The sequence below is a fragment of the Leptonychotes weddellii genome, chromosome 2 (assembly GCF_054177405.1).
Source record: "Leptonychotes weddellii isolate Sample4059 chromosome 2, ASM5417740v2, whole genome shotgun sequence".
Classification (NCBI taxonomy): domain Eukaryota; kingdom Metazoa; phylum Chordata; class Mammalia; order Carnivora; family Phocidae; genus Leptonychotes; species Leptonychotes weddellii.
This window is the reverse complement of record NC_138370.1, coordinates 149,648,275-149,670,657: the sequence shown is the minus strand read 5'-3', so window position 1 is coordinate 149,670,657 and position 22,383 is coordinate 149,648,275. Positions and strand designations below refer to the sequence as shown.

Sequence of the window (22,383 nt, the reverse complement as noted above, 5' to 3'; positions counted from 1 at the left end):
TCCTTCCCCCACCTTCCATATCGAAACCACTCCCTACTTATCTTGGATCACACTTTTCTCAGACCTCTTTCACATTTCTCCTTTGGGTCCACACCCACATGAACAATGTAAAGAACACGGTTTATGTGCTTTAGGTTTTCACCTCTGGTGTCCTCTGAGCAAAGCCTATAGTTTTGGGGTCCCTACTACGGAGCTAGACACGGACGTGCAAAACGATTTCATCAGTCATCACTAATAGGGTCTTCCAGCTAATACAAATCTAAGCCATCCAATCAGACGTTTGATGTCAGTGATCAATGAACCGCAATTAGTAATTGACACGAATCCAACTTATTTTCCTGCATCTGTCCTTTACTCGTTAAAAGAAACTCCTCATCCCTTTTAAACATTAATCTTATGGGACAGGAACCAGTGTCAGATCTGGGTGTTCTCCATGTGGTCTTTTATGTTATGTGCATTTTTTTATAACGTGCAATTTCACTACTTGAGGTTACCCGGTACTAATTTTATAGTACTGCATAGCTACATGATGGGGCTCGGCATATACTGTTATCTCTACGTTTTAAGCAGTACCATGCCTGGATGAAGCATCAAAGTGAGAATGGTGAACTTAAAGGGCCTTTAAAACATCTTGAAGCAATACACTGAAGCAGCGCGTTCTTTTTTTTTTAAACATTACACAGGACTAAAACAATTGAACCAATTTGTCCTTTGTTCTTTTTATTGCATTCTTTATTACATTAATACTGTTTAAAAGAAATTCAAAAAGCATTAAACTCGGGGGCTAAGCTATACCAAGTCCTCCCGGGGGGCCTGGCTGGGACAGCAAGCGCGTTTCCGCCGCCCCGCACCGAGCACGCTCGCGCTCGGTCCCAGGGAAGCGACAAAAAAATGAAAGGTCCCGGGCTGAGCCCTCTGCTGGCCCGGAGTTCTCCCTCAGGGCAGGAGGAACCCGACCGAAGTTTGCCAAGTTTTCGGGCAGGCCCGGCTCAGCAAATGCCGCTGCTACCGGTTGCCTTTTCGCTCCAGTGGCAGGCCGGGCCCGTGGGAAGTTTGCCTCCGGGAGTCCCCGGACCTTCAAAGAAGCCCTGGGGGGGGGGGGGCGGGAACGCGCCCCCAACCCCCAGCCCCGGGCCGCCCCTCCGCGGGGCGGGCGACGAGGGGACCCGGCGCCCCGGGCACAAAGAAAGAGCGCTCTAACAGTGTGTCGAATGACCTTGGAAACTCGGGACCATTTTAGGGTTTAAGTCAATCCCCACTGCCCTCCCCTTTCCCGCCGCTCCTCTGCCCCCGAATCCGCCCCGCTCCTCCGCTCCTTCAGCTCCCCTGCCTTTTTCTTTAAGAGAGTTGCACGCACTCGGTCCAGGAGGAGCCGCGCTGGCCGCGGGGCCCAGCCCTTCCCGCCGCGCCCGGGGCCGCCCTTCCCGCCGGAGCCGGCTGATTGATGGCCCGGCCGCCCGGGTCCCCCGCCTCGGCTGGCCCGCGCGCCCGGCTGTGTGTTTTGGAAGCGGCGCAGCGGGCTGCAGCCCTGTGACGCCCGGAGCGAGCAGCGCCGCCCTTCCTTCCCCCCGGGCTGGGGCGGCGGCGCGGCGGCGGGTCCCGAGCGGGCGGGGGCCGGGAGGCGGAGGGCGCAGGGAGGGGGCACGGGCGGGGACTCCGGGGCGGGGGCAGGGGCGCGGGCAGGGGCGCGGGCAGGGGCGCGGGGCCGGGTCGGCCGGGCCGGGCCGGGCCGGGCCGGGCAAGGGGGGGCGGGGGGGAGGGGGCAGGGCGGAGGCTCAAGGGCGGGGGCCGCGCCGCGCACGCCCAGCCTCTCGGCCGCGCCGCGCCTCGCCGGACAGGTTGGGCCGGCGGGGCGGCGCCCGGCTCCGGGGAATAATGAGTGTCTGTCAGGCCGTCCCCGGGTGACTGGGCGGGGCGGGGCGGAGGCGGCGCGGGAGGCGGGGGTGGCGGGGGAAGGGCGCAGGGCGGGGTGCGTGTTTGCGCGAGTGACTCGGCCGACCCCTCCGGCGGCTGCCTCCACCCAAGTGGGTGGGGACCCGCCCAGCCCGGGCGGCCGCGGCGGCTCCCTCTCCCCTCCCTGACCCTCCCACCCCGGGTCCCAGCCTCTACTTACCCCGCCAGCCCCGGGAGGCTCGCAGAGCGAGCGGCGCCGGCGTCATGTGACTGCCCGGAGTTGGTGCCAGGAGCCAGAGGGGAGCCAGGAGCGGAGCCGCGCGGAGCCGGGGCCCGAGCCGGAGCGCAGCGCGAGCGCCCGCCGCACGCGCGCCCGTCCCCGTTCCTGTCCCCGTGCCCTGCGGCCGCCACCGCCACCCCGGCTGGCGCGCTGACATTACTGCATTCGCGGGGTTCAAGGCGGCTCGGATCAGGGCCTTTATTTCTCGTCTGCAGCGCTCAGCACCGCGCCTCGAAAAGTAAGTCCCCTCTCCCTCACCTTCCCTCGGCCCGACTCCTGCTGTCGCCCTTTCTGGCTCGTCTGGTCTCATTTTTTTTCCCCTTGGGGGTCGCGCAGTGAATGGGCTGGGGGGGTGCAACGCGGGGGTGGGGGCGCCTGTGGGCTTGGGAAAGTGCAACAGCTCCTGGAAGCCGGGGGTGGGGGCGGAAGGGGAGGCGAGGGGGAGGGGGGAACCCCGGGTTCATCGGTTGAAAGTGTGGGATTCGGGGGAGCCACCGTGCGGATCCCGCGATGTGGGGGACCGAGACCGGCGGCGCCCGCCGCGGTCCCGGCGAGGGCGCGGGCGGGGGCTCACCTGTGTGGTCCCCCGGCTGCCGCCCGCCCGCCCGCTCGCCCGCTCCCTCGCTCGCGATTCCCTCCAAAGCCCCAGAAATCTCAGTGCTCTCCGCGTGTGGCAACGTTGTTTGGAGAAAGGTAGTGAGGAGGCCGCGCACTCCTGCTCCTGCTCCTCCCCCTCCGGGTCCCCCACCCCCCGCGCCCGCGCCCTCCCCTCCCCGCCCCCCGCCGCCCCCCTCTTCGGACCGGGCGCGCCACCGCTCGCCCGCCGGAGCAAACTTGGAGCAACCTCCCGGGCCCTCTGGGAAGAAACTTGGGGCCGTTGGGACTGAAGGCAGCATCCCATTCTCGGTCCTGGAGCCCAGGAGCTGCCAGGGCGTCTGGATCCTCGGGGGCAGGAGAAAAGAGCTGGCCGGGTTTGGAGAGTCCTCCTCGGGGGCACAGAGAGAACCTGCCGCAGTGCCTGGAGCAAGGATTGCAGCGAGGCTGGAGGCGGAGAGCGCCTTAGGCAACTGCCTGCAGCGTTAGGGACTCGAGCCGTGTGGGGACTGAGGGACTGATCCCCTGGACCTGGACCCTTGGGACTTACCTAACATTTCAGAGTGCCTTTCTTGGAGATGGCAGATAATACTTGGAATTTTCATATCCACTTCTTTGGCAGATATCAGGGAGAATCTTCTGCTTTACATTTTACAGCAATATACAATAATAATAGATGGAGAACCTGTGTGAACTGGACTTATTTTTAATAAGTCAGGTTAAACGGAAACTGGAAATTGCTCACCTTCTTGTATTGCACTAAAATAAACATTTTGCACTGAATTTTTTACTAGCTCAGAATGTATTTTTCTGCTAATATCACCCAAGATACTTTAAATATTTTGGTTGTGTTCTCACAAAAGTCTGGTATTTGGGGAGAAATATGTAGTGGTATTCTGACTTCATTTACATTTAGTATATAATTATTAGCAAAATCGAGTAGGAGACTAGGGCAGTTGTTCATTATAGATTTGTCCACTGAGCAGTTTTGTACTTTTTTTTTTTTTTTAAGTGCTTTCTATATGAATTTGAGCAGCATTTTTATAAGAAATCCATCTGGATGATAATCTGCCTAACCGGAGGAAAGACTTGGTTTTAGGGAAAAGGCAACCTGATAACATTAACATCTCCAAAATTTCACGAGTTAGTGTTTTTTTTTGTGTTTTTTTTTAAGAAAGAATGGACAAATGAGTTTCTTGCGGCTCAAAGCATGGAGTATGTTGACCTTAGCGCGTTACCAGAAACCTGAAATGAGATGTTTGATGAATTTCAACTCTAGAGAAACTGTCCCCAGTTCCACAGTCAGTGGGGTTTGCAGCAGAAGTATTAGAAGAAAAAAGCCTAATGTACTATTGTAAGTGCAGTAAAGATACACTTTAAGGAACATTTGGCTTTCATGGAGAATGCAAGTCTAAAAATCTTAGTGTGAGAATAACAAAGAAAAGTAGCTGCTAAGACCACAAAATCTTGTCAGATATAAAACATGCTATTGTTTTTTCACTGCAAAGTTTCTAAATTAAAACCCAGTCTTCTGGTTGCTATGGGCACAGTGATGCCTTTTTTTTTTTTTACCTGTAGTTTTGTCTACACACAGATTATTCGATCTCTGATCATGGAAACCTGAGTTGAACAGTCCTGGCTAACAAAATAAAGAGACATAATGGGGGGAAAGACTATGAATGGGTTTTACTACCTTAAATATACCTAAGGGAAAATAGACATTTTCAGATATCTTATAAAAATTGATACTCTGGTCTCTAGACTGTATAACACTTTTGGGTTAAATGAAATGTCAGGAACAGAATCACATTCTCAAAAGGTGAATTTCTTTAGATGTGTGTACATGGAGAACAGATGTGCAGCTGTGTGCGGATAGGTTTCTGACTATGCAGTTGAGAAAGATGGTGAAATTTGGGGAGGGGGTGACTCTAGGTAGCCCGCACTCAGTGTCTAGGAATGTAGTTCTGCATAGCTGAGGGGCCTTAGAACTGGTCCAGTTGTCAGTTCATGTGGGATAACCCAGTTGTCCTCTGAATTCTTACCAGTGCTTTCTTTGCATTTTCCTCATGATGCTGAGGCTGAACAATAATCATTGCCCTAACCCCGAATTTGATTATGGCTAGAGACCAGCCACTGGGATGGGGGAGAAAGAGACAAAAGAAATTGGAAAGGAGGCTGGTGTTAATTAGGAAGATCTCTGCTGCCCGCATATGATAAAATCACATATTCCCTTACGATGTTTACTGTATGTGGAAGCTCCTATTTGTAAATAGGGCAGGTCCCCTGTATAAAGCTGGTGTTATTATTCACACCCATAGAACAAACACCTCCACCCCCCTGTTGTTGTCTGAAAAAACTCCAGCTGCTCATGAATATAGGGTCAGGGAGGGCCGGCTAAATGTTTCTCTGAGCTCGCTCTCCAGCACGGCCAGCAGAGCTGTTTCCTGTTCTTTGTTTCAAGGCTGGGGTTTGCGTCATACATTCCAAGTGGCATATGTGTGCTCTTTCCTGTTTCGGGCTGTTTTCTGGTAGATCAGTAGCCCAGACCAGGCCGTGGTCCCTGCCCCTAAACTCCCGATCCCCACCCAGGGAGTTATCATGTCTCTACACACTTGGCGATTGCCTAAGAGGCCAGTGTTAGGTCATAATGAGGAGTCGGTTAACCTTTTTTACATATACCCTTTGCTCCGGTGTGTTTTCTGTGAGAGAATAAATACTGTGTCTTTTTAAATTCACCATTGCCAAAGGGTGACTCTGAGAAATGTGTGTGCAGGTTGGCTAGACGTCTAAAGGAGTTGCATTCGTCTGTTTTCCAGGCTTGTTTTGAGGTGGGCAGGGTGTTTGCTTAGAGATAGGCCTTTGGCCCTGAAGCTGTCAATGTTGGAGGGGGATTGCCACCTTACAGTTTAGAAGACCTAGCATTATCTGCAGGCTGTGGCCCACCCTTGTTCCCAGGTAGCACTGGCCCTCCAGGCAGGAGGCCCCCCTGGCGGACTGGGCTGATTGGAAGAATCTCACTTAGGTTTTAAGGATGAAATCTTTAGGAAAAGTATTGAAGCCAAAACATAAGATACATTGAGGAAATCAATCCCAGGGTCATCTCTTTTAAAAAAGACAAAGATGTAAGTGCTAGGATAATTTTCCCAAGGACCAAGATGTATTCTACATCTGATCTCCGACCTGTTTTAAGAATAAAAAGCTCCGAGAAAAGGAGAACTGGAAATGAGAAATTCATATTCCTGACAGTCTGGAAAATTTTAATCTTATATTTTGAAAACAGAAGGAGACTTCTCTTGTTTTTATTGTCTTACAACACCAACTTTTTCATAATCCCCCTCTTTTTTTTTTTGGTATATTCTGTCAGTTGTGGGCTAACACATTTCTAGGTTAACTATTTAAAACCTACTAACTTTTTCTCTTGGTTCTTCAGAAACTAAGTTTTAAAGAAATAAGTTGGATAAGAAAACTCCTGGCAAGTTTCTTTTTAAACTTATTTTTGGATTTTCCTTAAAATCCGAAGGAATTATCTACAGTGTTCTCTAATGGAATTAATTCAGAGTTGCCGTGGCAGCAAATCAGAGCCTATCCTCCCCAAAATTGATGATACTCGTACTTTGGTTTTTAACTTCACATTCTACCACATTCTTTCTTTATGGATAAAGGGAAATATATGGTATGATATTAAGAAAACTACTAGAATCAAATAGAAGGTTACTGATAACCTTCCTTGAAAAAAGATGGATGCTTTGGAAGCTTTCAATAAGAAAACTTCGGGAGAAGAAAACTTGAAATATTAAACTGATTTAGAGCGCAAGGGACCTTTAAACTAAAATTCGTAAGTAACCCAAATCAAGCAACTTTTTCAATTTTAGTTCCAAAGCTGTTAACAATCCAACTAGATTTTGTAGACAAAATCTTTGTTTAGCTTACTCCAAGTTATTCTTTCTTCCCCATTTTGGGGGAGAGGGACGTGGTTGGCTAATAGACATGATTAGGGTCTGATGTATTTTATCAGAAAAAAAAGCTTTTCAAACCTTTAAAAGCTAAGCTGAACAATTTGGGAAAATTACACCAGTCTGATAGTTACTAAATTACAAAAGGGGAAAAAAATGGGAATAATAGTTTCATCTCTTGACCATGCAAGTCATTATTCCTAATTTAATCCCATTTTATTTCTACCCCCCCTTTACATACTTGTCTTAATATTTCCAAGTCAACATTCTTGCTATAATGAACAGCTTTCTTAGGTGGTATTTCTTACTCTGTTTTTTCACACCAGTTGTGTTTTAAGAAAAAAAAAAATACAAGCAACCTCATCCTTTAAAGACTAGGAATTACATTATTCTGGAAATTGGGTTTCTTTCTGAAATGCTTCATATTCATTGGTTCTAGCTTTAAAAAAAAATCTCTAGATTCATAAAGCAATTGATACCTGATTTGCTAATGTGTAATGTTCTAGTCAAAATTCATCTTGGAGTGAGTTGCAAGAGGATTGTGGTGGTTTTTAGTATTCTCATTTTCAAGCCTGATCTGTCCCTTTCTTAGACCCCGGTTCTCATCTGAAGCAGTAATGCCAGAGCTTGAGACAGGAAACCAGACAGCAGTCTGCCTTGATAAGGGAGAGCATTGTCTAAAGGAGGTAGCCCTGCTTTTTCTCCCCCTCAACTCTCCTTCCTTGAAATTTGGTCGTAATGAAAAAGAGACACAGTGCTGTAGACACAGTTCTGCACCAGAACTAGGACTGTTTCCTCCCAAAGCAAAAATATCCTTTTAATTGGATCTGTGCTTTTTCTGGAATGTCACCATAGTTCAATGAAACATTTTTTAAAAAAATTAAAATCAGTATATTTTGTATCCCTTGTCAGGGTTTTTAGTAGTCAAGTTCATTTTCTAGCAAAACAGGTTCCTGGAGCTTTTTGAAACTCACTCTATTGTGTTGGCAGGCTGAATACATTATCATTTCCTCCATCCAATTATTACGGGGAGCTGGAGACAAAATGTAGCACGTTAAGTGGCCCTTCATCCCGTGCATGCTGAACAAACCTGGGTCTAGCCCCTACCCTGACTTTTAGGAAGGGGGTGCTTCCTGAGGCAACCCCCTGACCAGAGGACACAAGAGAGCCCAGCTTAGCCTGGGACCTGCTTAAGGTGGTTACCAATCTCTGGCAGGCCTGGGGATCTCCAGGGATGACCTGGGGCTAGTCTCAATCCGGATCAGTGGAGTTTCGCCAAATCTAGACATAAGAGACCAAGTGGACATTGAGGTCAGCGCATTCTACCCTGGAGAGCGACCTGTGAATGAACTGTGGGGTTTTTTCTCCTCTGGCATGTACACCTTCTGTCTACTAACTACTGTGCTTGAGTCTAATCACTGAAATCCACTCCTCTATCTGTTCTTGTGCTTTTATACTCATACCTTCCAAAGCTTTGCACCCCAAAACTACTTTCCTTAGCAAGTTCAAGTTCCTGTTCCGCTCCATTCTCCAAACAAGGGAGCTTTTCTCTCCCGAGCCTCCCAGAGTGTTTGCGTTTACTTTGTGTTTGAGACTTAGATGATTTTCAGGCTAGCTTCACTGGCCTCTGGGCAAGGTTTCCTTGAGTGACACCTGCCACACAATCATTGTGAGGCCCTTGCCCTTCTTTGTATCCTCATGTGTAAGAAGGGTAGTTTGACATCCATTCATTTATTCATCTCCCAAGTACTTATTGAGCACCTACTCATTAGAGCTAATCTCAAATTATGTGCAGTCCTTATTATTAGTTATGCCACAGGATGGAGTAGGTCCCGAGTGATATCACCTGAAATCTTAATTACCCTCTGGAACCTCCCCAGGGCACTGCCTCACATGGGCTGGCTGGCACCGAGCATGTCCCATCCCCTCTGTACCCGGGGAGTGGTCCCAGTTTGAGAGGACTTGGCCACAGCACAGAACCCGAAGCAGAACAGAAAGAGCCCTGGGTCTGCCAGCAGACTTACTTCTGTTCTTGACTGTGGCTCCAGCCTGCTCTGTGAATTTGGGCAAGTCATTTCACCTCTGGTCCTCCATTTCCTCACTTCTAAAATGGGGATGAGGACCTGACCCTTCCACCTTTGTACAGTATTATGAGGATTTCCGTATTTACTCGGGTAAAGCTGCCAGGTTTTTTGTTGTTTTTTTTGTTCTTTTTTCTGAGTAGTTTTATGGACCAATTGCAGGTGCATTGGCTAGGAAGAATAATAGCCTAATTTGGGGCCTTCAGAGTGTGTCTTTCTGATCTTGCGTCTAGCATGCACACTCTGAGACCGGGCAGGCAGCAGGGGCCAGTTGGGAGGAGGTGAAATTGTAAATACTCTGTGCCTGCCTTCCACATCCCCTGTGGACAGATTGCATCTGCAGAAGCGCTAGCCCCCTGTCGCGGTTGGTGGTGTCATGTTGTTCTCTGCCTGGGAAGGGAGCAGAGGAGGGTGCCAGGTCCACCAGTTTTGAAGTCCAACTACTTTGGGTTCAAAAACCCGGCTTTACAGCTTAGCAGCTGTGTGATCTTGGGCAGATTGCTTTACCTCTCTGTGCCATCGTTGTCAAAGTAATAGGAAAGTAGTACCCACCCACCCGATTCAGTGATGCAATCCATGTGAAGAACAGCACCTTGGTCGTGAAGGTGTCATGATTAGCAGGAAACCTGTGACATCACCTAGCCCCTTGCTTTCCTTGGTCCATAAAAGTATCCTTTAAAAAAGAATACCTGCACACACACACACTCATTTCTGTCTCTCCTCATGCAAAATTGCTTCTTCTTTCGCTTTTTTTTCCTTCTTTTTTCCCCCCCTTCTATTGTAGGTTTTAAAGCAGAGGGTACTGCTTTAACACTAGATTTGTTTAGAAGATCTCTCTGGGTAGCTAAAAAAAAATTCTTGGAGGATGATACTAATAAGGTCTCTGGAGGACCCATAACAGGCAAGGTTAAAGTTAGGAGCAATAACTTTTTTTAAGGAAGTTTGGTTTAAAAAGTTTCCTTTAAGGTTAGGCCCCATCACCCCTATTACTTATTTAGGGGAGATTTCGAGTGTCTTCAAAGGCCAAAGGAAAAGGAGAGGCTGTGGAAGTCCTAGGATGGGCTGAGTGCTCTTCGAGCCCCTCCTTCTGCCTGCTGGAAAACGGCATCTAGTGAGCAAGGCTGACCTCCTTTGGGGAGTTGGGAGGGGGCCCTCTCTGCTCCCCTAAGGAAATGTAAGGCGCCCCTGTCCTTCAGGTGCTCCCAACCCAGGTGGTGGTCTGAGACAACCATCTAAAAGGCCCCGCCCATCTAGGTAAGAAGGGGTGGCCTCCGATCAACTGGGGTGCAATCAGCTGGCTGCACAGGGTGGAGAGGGCCTTGAGCTGGTCTTTGAAGAATTAGGAGGATTTAGATAAGCCGGAAGGGGATGGGGCATTCCACGCTGGTTGCCCAGCATCAGGGCCAAAAATGAACAAAGGCATGGGGGTGGAGGGAACAGGGCAGCCAGCGTGAAGGGCGCTTGGAGCAGGGGGCAGCCGGTTAGAAACGGGGTGTGGAGCATGGGCGCTTGAACCCACTCTGCAAGCCCTGGGGATCCCTTCGGAGGAAGGCTTGTGAGCTTGGGCAAGACTAAGGAGGAGAGGGCTTTGAGAAATGTCGGTGGCCAGGGGGTCAGGATGAATTGGAGGGACCAAGGGACATAGTGGGAGACGAGCGGAGGGAGATACCCAGTCACAGAGCGGGAATGGAGGGAAAAGTCGCTGAGGAAGACTTGCAAGATGACCTCTAGGTTTCCATGGTGAACGACCAGATCATAAGGCAAATGGGGAGGTGGGGGCCGGCAGGCAGGCAGGCTTTTTGAGGCAGGAGCGAGGAGAAGGAGGAGTTGGGTTGGGGACATGTTGAATTAATTCTCTCACATAGCAGGGGCTCAAAATGCTCTCCTCTTTCCCTTTTGTGTACTTTTGAAGGGAGGGGGCAGTATTAGCTCACGTTTTCATATCCAGAGGTCCAGTGGCTCTGTGAGGTAAACTTTTCGTGGAGAACCCTCGGGAGCCAAGGGCATTACTACCACCTTAACGATTCTTTCTGGTTATTTTTTTTTTTTTTTAAGATTTTTATTTATTCATTTGAGACAGAGATACAGAGAGAGCACGAGCAGGGGGAGAGACAGAGGGAAAGGGAGAAGCAGACTCCCCGCTGAGCCAGGAGCCCGATGTGGGTCCCCGATCCCAGGACCCTGGGATCATGACCTGAGCCCAAGGCAGACGCTTAACCATCTGAGCCACTCAGGCGCCCCTCTTTCTGGTTATTTTTAAGGTTCCAGCCATCCCTGCTCAGGCCGGAATTTCCAGGAACTGGCTGCTGACCGGAGCCAGTTGGTCGGTCCCTCCCTGCCTCCCACTCCCTCCAGGGTGGGGCCCCATGGGTGGAGGCCCCTTGGGGTAGAGCGGGGTGGGTCTCCAGTGATAGGGCCCCAGCACTGAGGCAGAAGGCGAGGCACTGCGGCCTCACGCAGCCCTTCTGGATTGGATTATATAATGCTTTGCAGAAGAGAAGCGTGAGGGCTGTGACCGGCCTTGTAGGACGTGTACACAGCAGGATTACTACACAGTATGGGCGGTGGGGTTTGTTTGTTTGTTTGTTTTTTTCAGTTGATCTTGGGTTGCTGGCCCTTAAAACTAAAACACCACAAATTGTCAGAGAGCATAAAGAAGGAAAACAAGTGTGTAATCTTAGGAGGCGAAATGATTTGCATTTGCGAAAAATTTCTTTAAGAAAGGTGTGGAATGCTACTAGCCAGGTGGCATTGAACTTGAGAGTTTACCTGAAGGATATGGGTTCGGGTTTCCCCACCCCCACCCCCCTGCTGAGCCGGGCCCCTCTCAGTCTGCAACTGTGTAGGGATTTTGCTTGGTTGTTACCTTTGCACCTGTCCCTATTTACATGCAAAATCAATTGCTTCACTTGGTCTTTTCCGAAGTACAGGGTGTGGGCAGAATCTTATCTGAAGCCATGTCCTGTTTGGACAAGTTGGACTCGCCTTGGCAACTCTCCACAGGGTGGAGCAGATGGGTGGAGGCAGAAAGTAAAATTGGGTGGCTTGTTAGCAGAGAGAGGAGAGAGGGCGGATTGTTTGCTCGTCGGATCATTATATTTAATCTAAAACTAAATAATTAACTTCTTTCCCATTTACAAAACATTTTGATGCAAAATGGCTAATCTAATTTGTGAGGGGCAAAGATTTAGAACTACTCCGTGGAATTTTTTCCTCTCAAACCAACACTAGGAGACAAAGGTAGGTGAAAATCATCCTGTGATGGGAAAACTGGGGCACATTTCCAGGTAGGGGCCAGCATCTGGCTGTTCTGAAAGGAGCCCCCAACCTAAACATACCTTTTCCCACATCTGTTGCCTGGCGCCCCTGTATTTCTGGCCAGGCCAGCTGCCATGAAATGTTTGACTCCTCTGGAGCTCTTAAGGAGTTTGGGTACAGACGTGAAGAAGTGTTTCTTTTGAAAGAAAGTTTAGCTGCAGGGATGTGGCCTGCTTGCCTGCCCTGGTCCTTCTCCTGACACAAGAATTACACACATAACACACACACAATTAAAATTTTTTTTTCTTTTTTTCTTTTTCCCCTGCAGTTCCTTTGGGGAGTAAAGGGTGGGGGAAGGCAGTGCACTTCCTCTTTTAACATCCAAACCCTTGGGAAAATTAAGGGCACTTGCAGATGGTGTCTTGCTTTGGTCATACTGTTTTTCTCCTTACACCTTGCAGAGGTCAGCTGGGAGACAAAGACTGCTCGGAGGGCGGCAGGTAATTTGGAGGCTCAGGCTCAGGCTGGGTTGGGGGAGGATAGCACAGGGACCCTTTGAGGATCTGAGGAGAGAAAGAGATGGAAAGTGCCCAAGAAGGGAGAACCTCAGAAGCAACTCCTGCCGTATCACAAGAACCTTTGCTTCAGACACACACCTTCTCTGTGTGTGTGTGTCTGTCATGCTTCTAAGGAAGGGACAATCATTTGTAAGATTGTTTCTATAATAAAACTTGCTCTCACTTCAAGTCAAGCTACTTTCAAAGGAGGTTTGGTGACATCATAGCCTCTTACATTAAGGGCTGTGTTTATTTCTGAGCTCTGCGGCTCATTTGTACCCTCATAAAGTGACTGTTGAGTAGGCCTCAGGGTGGACTGGATATGATTGTGAGATGGAACTATATTGCTTCTGAAACTATGTAAATGATTCACCAAAGCTTTAAATACATAAATCGCGTTTTTTGCATTTTGGCAAAAAGAAAAAAAAAAATCTGACCTGTATTTTGACTTCTGAAGAGTCAGAAGTGTAAGTAGAGAGAGTGAAGGGAAATGTGTTTCTTCTTTTGGAGGAAAAATTCAGTCGTCTCACCCTTCCCAGCAAAATAACACAGAGAAGATGACATTTGTTCCCGTTATGGAAAATTCTGGCAAGTTCAGTACAACTAAGATGTAAATGCATTAATGATTGGAAAATAGTTGTTTGGGAAAAACAACCACATTTGGGGTCTCCTCATCTCTGTGATACCCACACAAAATGGTTAACAGAATTCCTGGGCCTGCTTAAAACCCACTAGGTTTAAAGACCCTGAGGTTGGCAAACTCAATTTACTGCCTGTGTCCCTAGCCTCTAATACCTGTTGTAGCGCGCCACCTACTGGTTCTACTTAAGACTGCGGTCAGTGTTTTGTACTAGATTTCCTCAGCCTTTGTATTTTATTGAGCATTCTTTTCAAAGGATGGCAGTATCGCCAGAGCATGAGTGGCCCATGTGTAACAAAAGCCACTGAGTTCTCATTCTTTCAGTACATGAGTTTTATGGAAGGCACCTTGGAGACATTGCAGTCACTCTTCCGACTCTAGACCAAAACCCAAAGCCAAGGTCAATACCAGTAGGGAAAGTGGTCTCTTCAGAGATAGGCTCAGTAGTTACAGAGTATAGATTCTTTCTGTAAATAAACAAACAAATGCCCGATTTGTGTTAATGTGTTCTATTCTCTTCCTAAATTTGGTTTCTTTCTAGCTTAGCTTCTCTCCCTTGTTATTGAACGTTAAAATATAGTTAATACATTTAAAAATTAGCACACAGATGTGTGTAAAGCTGTCCCACCTCGTCTTATTAACAGCTGAGAGCGTACAGTTTTCTTTGCATGTCCTTCACCTTCTCTTGTTCCATATCCCGTGACGACACAAAGTATGATCAGTCATTTTAGAAGCGACCAAATTGGGAACAGAGTACTGTTCGACATGCGAATGGACAGTGAGTGAGTTTGGTTCTGTTCATAGTGATATTCGACTTTTGTGCAGTCTTTGATTGTCCAGTGATGCCTTGTTTAGGAGTTTTGAAATGAGATAGTCTAATTCTACCACTCCCTTTTCACTCACTAGCCGAAATCCTTCTATGATGAGAAATACCCCTTCACCAGTGATTGGGTTACTCTTGAGGTACCATTCTGAACACATAAACATACCTTTACAATTATTTTTTTAATACAAATAAATCAAGTTTTATTAGGGCAGATGCTCCATATTAGACTTTACTTTTTTCTCTTACGATTTCAAGTCTTGTGAAGCATGAAGTTCCTTAAATTTAGATAAAACATAAACATTAAAGAATGCAAGGGATTTAAATAATGTCTTAAAATGAGAAGAGATGTAGTAGGTTAACGCATCATTCATTTCTAAATGCATTTAGTAGTCACTGCTGTGGGTATTAGGAAAAGTCATTAAAGGCTTTATGAGCTAAATGGTGGAGTTAGAGTTTGAACCAGAGCCCATGGTAAACTGTGCACTCTTACTGGTAGTGAGGGGGGTGAGGTACCTACCGTGAGGCATACACATGCTGGGAAGCTAGTGCCCTGGTGCAGTTGGGAAGTGACGAGGCTCTAGGTGAGGTCTCAGGCAGGATGTAGGCTGCTAGTCACTTTTAAACAATTCGGTCTGAGGGTTTTGTTGTTTTGTTTTTTTTTTTAGATTTTATTTATTTGTCAGAGAGAGAGAGCACAAGCAGGGGGAGCAGCAGGCAGAGGGAGAAGGAAGCTCCCTGCTGAGCAGGGAGCCCGATGCGGGAGCTCGATCCCTGGACTCTTGGATCATGACCTGAGCTGAAGGCAGACGCTTAACCGGCTGAGCCACCCAGACGCCCCAGGTCTGAGTTTTTTAAAACGGCAGAGGGGACTGACCTCTAAGGCTAGGTATGTTAGCAAAGAGGCAGATACTTGACGTTGCTCCAGAAGTTGGACCTGACAAATTTACGTGAATACAGTATGTATGTCTAAAAATTGTATACGTATTTGTGGCAAAGAGTTTTGCTTTGCTTTCAATTTCATAGCGAGGATGCAGATCTCCTGCTTGAGTCTCCAGACCTGGACCCTTTCATTATGCACCTGATAATAGGACTGCTTTCATTTAGAAGGATTTGCATCAAGATACACTCCAGTAGAGTGAATGAATCTGTAAGAGTAAATTCAATTTAAAAGGCTTGGGGGAGGGGTGGCCATTAAATTCAATTTAAAAGGCTTGGGGGAGGGGTGGCCAGCCAAGGGTGAGGGCTACTGAATTACCTGACCTCATTGATGTAAGCAGGAGGCCTCACATCTTGTTTACAGTCTGCTAGGAGGCACCGGGCAGCAGTTCTTAGAACCATATCCATCTCTGCAGCTGCTAGGCTGGGAACTGGTTAATAATAGATCCTAAGACACAAAAGGGGTTTTCATCCTTCATTATGAAATCATCCATTTTTCACTGGCTGTTGGGGTTTGTTTTTGCTGGCATGCATAAGAGGGTATTAGCACCATTGATTTGAGCAGCCTGGTATTAAATTGTGTTCACAGATTATAATACATACTGTGATGTAGGAAAATAAAATTCGAAGTCCGAGCCTTATGTTGAGTTAATGACGATACTCACGTGTTGTCATGAGACCCAGAACAGTCTTCCTTCAACGGAGCAAGGGAGCACAAGAATGACACAGTATTGTTTTTATAATTGTACGGGAAGCTTTCCTAGTATAGCCCACAGAGCATGGATACAGCAAACTGCAGGACTGCGGTCGTGGAGGTGGGGTTGGGGCTGGGGAGTTGTCATACTGAAATACAGGAGGGAACCTGGAACCAGAGACTTCTGCAGCTTTTTTGGGTAGAATGCAGTCTGGAACTTGTTCACTTTCCCACCTAAAACAGAGTGGTCCAGAAAAGACCTTGCCTCCAACCAAAGCTCTGTGAACCCTTAAGACGAATTTGGATAGTAGGTGCCTGAAGCAGGTTGTTGAAGATCTGGGTACTAGCTGGGCAGTGATTCCAAAGCCTATGAAATGCAGCTGAATGTTGAGCAGACTGAATATTTTGTCTTGTGGGGAAGCAGTTGGCTTGATGTAGGTAAGTGCCGGAAGTGAACTAGTCCAGAACACTGAAGGAAAGGGAAGGATAACACTAGCGTAACAACAGGAGAAGAGAGAGGCCAAACAGGATTAAGATGGACATTTCCTTTACATTAGGCTGAAGATTCGCTTATTTCCTAATGAAGACTTGGAGTGAATACAAACTAATAGTCTTCATATATAAAAAGTGCTTAGAAAATAATGGGCAGCCTCTGGGGAGGGGTGCAAGGCCCTAATATAGGCATTTCTCTAGAGGAGACATGCAAATGGTAAATAAAGATGGAAAAAAATTGACTTTAATAATTAAATCAATTTAGAATAAAAATAGTTTGCCATTTTGAAACTAGCAAACAGTTTGTTTTTTTTTTAAGTGGTAATACACATTGCAGGTGGATGTGTTGAGAAATGGGTTCTTATTTTATTCACGGAAATAATAGAATGCTCTAAAAATAGAGCATTTTTGCTGGATAATGCATCAGCTGCTTTGGAAAACGTGCATGCTTCTCACCCAAGGATTCCCCTACGTTAGATTAACCCTAAAAATGAATTAAGGATGTGCAGGAGGACCTAAGTCCAAAGATGCTCACTGCCATCCATAATGGTGAAAATTTAGAAGCAACCTCAGTGCCCAGTAAAAAGGGGTACTTTAAATAAACTGATCCGTTCCGCACAGTGGCACGCTGAATTCGATGGTATGGAACCATACTTGCTGAAAAAGAAACATTTTCACAATCAATTGTCAAGTGAAATTATGGGTACTAAATAGTATGTGTGCTATAATCCATTTTAAAACAGTTTGGAAGGATAAAAACAAAGATATGAATGGTGGTTGGTTCTAGATTTTCTTTTTGCCTGTCTTGTTTTTTCTTGATTTTTTCTGTAATGAACATAAGGAAAAATGTTTAACACTCATATATCATGTGAACTTCTGGTGAATTGCACAGCACTCTTAAGCAAGCTTGGCTGCTCAGAAGAGGCCGTACATATTGTTCCAGAAATGTCAAGGTTTATGTATTTGAGTTAGAAATGCCAGTTGGCTCTCATCGACTTAGGACCATGGCATCTGGTTTTAATTCTATCAAATGGCATGTTTCATAGGTAAGGAAAATAAATTCCAGCCATTCTGGGGCCAGGGGAGAAGAAGGAGCAGAGGAGGGATTTGAGGAATATTATGTTTTATTTTTTACTAGTTTATATTTAAAGTAACCTTGGGATTCATTTGGACCCCTTGTTTTGTTTTCTAGGCCAAACACCAGAGCACCCTAGAAAGCCAAACTAAAAGAATGCTCATGTTTGACCCAGTCCCTGTCAAGCAAGAGGCCATGGACCCCGTGTCAGTGGTAAGTTTTCCAAAATGGAGCACCTCTTCTTTATTCCCAGTGCCAGTAACATGACTGTGTGTTGTGTTGCTCCTTAAAGTTACTCATCACTTGACAGGCATTTGGCAAACAGACTTTTCTCAAAGCCTCGGTCAGTAAGTGGGGTAAACACCCTTCTAGCAACTGCATCCTTTAATAAATGGGGTCCACATTTCCTCAAGCCCCATGCCCCATGCCCTCCAAGATGTGATCAGCACAGAACTTGGGTCACAGGTGAATCTAGTCATGACAGAAGGAGGCTTTGCAAAAACTCCTCAGTGACCAGCATTTTAGTTTGGGCTCTCAGGATTATTGGTTTTGGCCAAAAAAAAGTCTGGCCAGACTGACTTAAAAATTAATGTGTGCATCTGGGGACATTTAAAAAAAAAAAAAAGTCCTGTACTCAATGTTTATCGTGGTTAGGAAGCAATTTTCAGATGTACTTTTATAAGAAATCTGCATCAGGAATATGATCCTGTGACGTGTTTTTTTACTCAAGATCACCACCACGATCATATAGAAGAGTTCCTTAAAAATGTTTGTGAATGTCTTTTTCTTTTTAATACTGGAAGAAAAAATATCTCGTTTTGTCTCCTGTAGTGTTCAGCATGTCCTTCATGGAGCTGATTTAAAAAAAAAAAAAAAAACCCTCAGTCCTGCATCTAAAAACGTATTCAGAATAAAATGATTTGCTTAAAACCCGCTGACAGCAGCTATATTGAGCTGTGCCTGGGTGAGATGGTTGAGGAGAAGCTAGCGAAAGAGAACGTGGCCGTGAGGTTGGGATTCCTTTCCACTTGGAGGAGTCTGTGGCTGGAAGGGAACCTTGTCTTCTTCAAAACCTTCATGTGAAGTCAGCCCCTCCGTGAGCCCAGCCCCTTGGGATGCTTCTGGGCCCCAGGCGGCTAGGAGTGAGTCCAGGGGCTTCTCGAGGTCCAGCACTGGTGCTGTGGAAATGGGATGGGGTGGTAACAGAAAGGGTCCAGGGACTTCCAGGCAGGGAGTGGTTTGGACTCATGGCCATCTGGTTGGGCCAATAGGAAATAACAAGGCAAGGCTCCCACTCTGTCTTGCTCTTTTCTTCCACGGGCTTGGAAAATAGTCACAAGGGGAAAAACTTGGCCGGGAGTTGTGTATCTGAAGGTTGGTAATGACATGCTTGCAAAATTAGATCATCCTTATGCATCGGCCACTGAGGCTCCTGCCAAAAATGTTTATACAAGACACAGGGGTCACTCGGAGGCCCTTGGAGCTGAGTTGCCATGGGTATGACTGAGCCAGTGACGTGTTTACCGCTGTGTACAATGAAAAGTGAGGTCCAAGTGGCTTTAAGGAAATAACATTTACATTCCAGCGTGATAACTGGATAACCAAGTGTCTGAATACGGTAATAACTGAGCAATAAGAACTTCATTAATCAAAAAACTAAATCGACTTCTAATGTTATTCGGTGCTGTCACCATATTCATCAGCTCCTTACCCCAAACTATTGCATGATCACTGAGGAAAATTGAGGTATAAAATTTCCCTATTAATTATATCCTTGAAATATGAATAGGTTTTTAGTACTGGGGAATATGATTAATTTTATAAATGATGCAGAACCATCTTTGATGCATTTTAATATTCAGTATACTTCCAATGCTTTTAATCAAGCATGAAAATATGGCTGAAGAGCCAATTTAAAGCTCAAATGAAGATCCTCATTGCTAAGTTGGTATGATATAATTAAGTGCAAGCAAATGCACTTGACTGAAAAAAAAAAGGAAGTAAAAGGAATTTGAAGTAACATACTTATAATCCTGTAACTTATATAAATGCATGAAGTTAAAATACATAGAAGTATTTTTGCAATTAATGGTCTTTTTCTCCTTCCCACTCTAGTTTTCAACTTCCAGCTAACACTTAGAGAATTTAATTAGATCATTTCACCAAAAGTTAGTATCAGTCCTTACAATGAAATTTCTTTTTCTTAATTCAGCAAAACCTCAGTTAACTGAAACATTTGGGGAGTGTGGGGTGTTGTGATTATTTTACTTAACAAAACTCAAAAAGTTTTGTTTCCACTCTTGAACCTTCAGATTTTCTTTCCTGCCTCTGTAGGTGGAGTGTGCTAAGTCTAATTTATTATGCCTTTATTCCACCTTTTTTTTTTTTTTTTTTTTAATTCCACCCTTGACCTGAAGGTTGATTACCTGTTTGGTATTTTGCTATAGTTTAGAGAAAATAAGGAATTGTCACTTCTTTCTTAGTGAAATGTAAGCCTCAGTACCCTCCTCTGCTAAACCTTGTGCTTTGAGGCAAACAGGAAGGCTTTGGATTGTCCTATGAACATTTGCAAGAATGTGGAGCAGAGACCACCCCCTCCCCGCACTGTAGGTCTCTCCTACTTCCTATCAGTGTGATGCTGGCAAACTCCCAGTGGCTCCCTGAGCCTCTTTTTTCTTTCTATAAAATTAGAGACAATATGTACAATGTGAGACAGCATGTGATACAAAATGCACATGTAACAGAGTTGCTTTTACTAATACATTGTCAAAGACGGTTGGAAATTAAAGAATTTAATTCAGGAAGTGAGAAAGAAAACAAAGTTTTGAAAAGTATTCTTTCTTATTTTATTCCTAGAGGAAGATTACTTTTGAAAAAAGTGTGTTTTTCCCCCTTCCTTTCTTGTAATGAAAATTATCCTCTAACAGACTCCTTACAGGTTCAGAAGTACTTAAAATCAGTAGTACTTCTGTTCTGTTCTCACAGAAACTTTCATGACTTTTCTGAGCCTGGTAGAAGGAGAGCTTTCTACTTTTGTTTGCACAGAAGGGTATGACATTTGCTGTTTCCAGAGTGTGTGTTTATAAACGCACCACGCCTTCCTGCGCTGGGAACCCCACCCTTGGTATGAAGATCCCTTTGACTTGCCTTTGCCCTGTCATGGATGTTCACTGTGTTTTCATATTCAAGAGCAGTGAGACAGAGACTCTACTACCCAGGTTTCGTGCAGTCACTCCGTCCGCTTCAACTGTCCTGTGGTGGAAAACTCACCCAAACTATTCCCAATAAACCAAGAAACGATTGAAATGCTCACTTAAGTACAAAGTGGTAGCTTTGGAAAATCAACCAAACCCCCGTTCCTTCTTCCCTGTCACAATTGAAATCCTTGTTTTCGAGAATCAAAAGAATGGGTACTACCCTTCATCTTGACAGTAGTAAAAACCTGCACAGAGTGTACCTTGATTCACTTCATTCATTCATCACGTGTTTGTCGATGAATGCCAGACCCACATCTCCCATTCTAGTAAGAGGAGGCAATCAGCAAATAAATTACACAGGGTGAACACATGAATGTGTGGCCCAACAGGAGAGAACTTCTTGAAAAGTTAGAGCCCTTTACCATCCCTACTGAGGGCCGGAAGATCGGAGAGACCCTTGCCAGAGTCCTGTCTTCAGGCTGCTCTGTTCCAGGATATAAGGCCTCCCTGGGTAAGCGGTGTGCACAGGGGGAGTGGATAGCTATCCGTGGCTAGAGGACCTTTGGCTGCCTCCTCAACACTTGCCTCTGATTTCGATTTGGGGCTACTACAGCGCCTTTTTGCACTGCTTTGCTAGAAGATAGGAAAGGTCTGGAACAGGGAGCAGGCAGCTCTTGCCAGGGTGTGCTCAGCTAAGGCACACACCCAGAGGAATCCCGTATCTGTCCTTAGGCTGTGGAGAACCGGATTGTTGGAAGCTGATTGTGGTAGCTTGGGTGCTCCACCCAAATAATGAAAGCAAACACATCTTACAGAAGGTTCTGGTAAACACTGCTATGGAATTGTCTAGTGAGATGGTGTGAGGAACCACATTTCTTCACCATTTTTACACAAGGCGGTCAGACTGGAAATAGTTAATTGTGTACTCTGTTGTGTATCCAATGCGTCTCCCGACTTTTAGCCCCGTAGCCTTGCAAACACTGCACATCGGTGCAGGGGGGACGGGGGGCATCCACTGGGGAGCAGAGTCAGCAGGAATGTGCATAATGTTTATAAAACTTGGCCTGATGTGTGGCTTTCTCTTCCTTGATGGCTTGAGAAACCTAAGAATATTATTAAACTTGCAAATCTCCCAGGTTCTAAATTCCTGCTTTCCTTAAACTCACCCCACAGTTAGAAAAATCCAGCAATGACAGCAATAAAATTGTGTCCTCGTTTTGCTTTCTATTTAGCTGCCAATAACTTGGCATTAAAATCTAGGTCATAGGGAGGTCTTTGAAGAATAGGGCTGAAAATAAGGGAGAAGCTACATTTTGATGAGTAGGAACAATTAGTGCTGCCTCCCATTTCCTAACTTTTTGTTTCTAGTACCAGAACTTTTGCCCTTTTGAGAATCGTATAAAGTAAGTTAACCTTTAGAACTAGGAGAAATCTTTCTCCCCTGTATTTAATGACTTCTTTAAACCTTTGTTGTATATATTAGAATTTTTTTTTTTTTGGTTAGCAAATCGCTGCCTCTTAACATTACCTATTTTAATTTTTAAATGTAAATATATTTAATATTAATATGGCTGTATGTTTTGGGCCTCTCACCCTGTGGTATACTTATATGTTCCTGGTTCTAAAGAAAGGTAGTATTAGTCTTTTCCTCCTTTGATTCTTGATACAAAACTCAAAGCTGTTTTCAGAAACAATTTATAGGGCCGCCTGAGTGGCTTAGTCGGTTAAGCATCCGCCTCTTGGTTTTGGCCCAGGTCATGATCTCAGGGTCATGGGATGGAGCCCCACGTCATGCTCCACGCTCAGCATGGATTCTCCTAGGAATTGTCTCCTTCTCCCTCCCCTTCTCCCACCCCAGCCCCGCTCATGTGCACACATGGGCTCTCTCTCTTTAAATAAATTAATCT

At 46.0% G+C, this 22,383-nt stretch overlaps 1 protein-coding gene across 3 annotated transcripts in view; it reads left to right on the top strand.

Annotated features, from left to right (window-relative positions):
- The first annotated feature begins 1,980 nt into the window (after nt 1-1,980).
- KLF3 (KLF transcription factor 3) overlaps nt 1,981-22,383 on the top strand; it is a 35,222-nt gene continuing 14,819 nt past the window's right edge. Inside the window, exons 1-2 of one of the 3 annotated variants that reach the window (XM_081812482.1) lie at nt 1,981-2,411; nt 17,397-17,492. In XM_081812482.1, coding sequence (XP_081668608.1) covers nt 17,436-17,492 — 57 coding nt within the window. In that variant the 5' untranslated portion in view covers nt 1,981-2,411; nt 17,397-17,435. Of the gene's footprint in view, nt 2,412-11,282; nt 12,042-17,396; nt 17,493-22,383 lie in introns of those variants that run through there. The other 2 variants (XM_081812483.1, XM_081812484.1) reach the window with 2 other exon arrangements.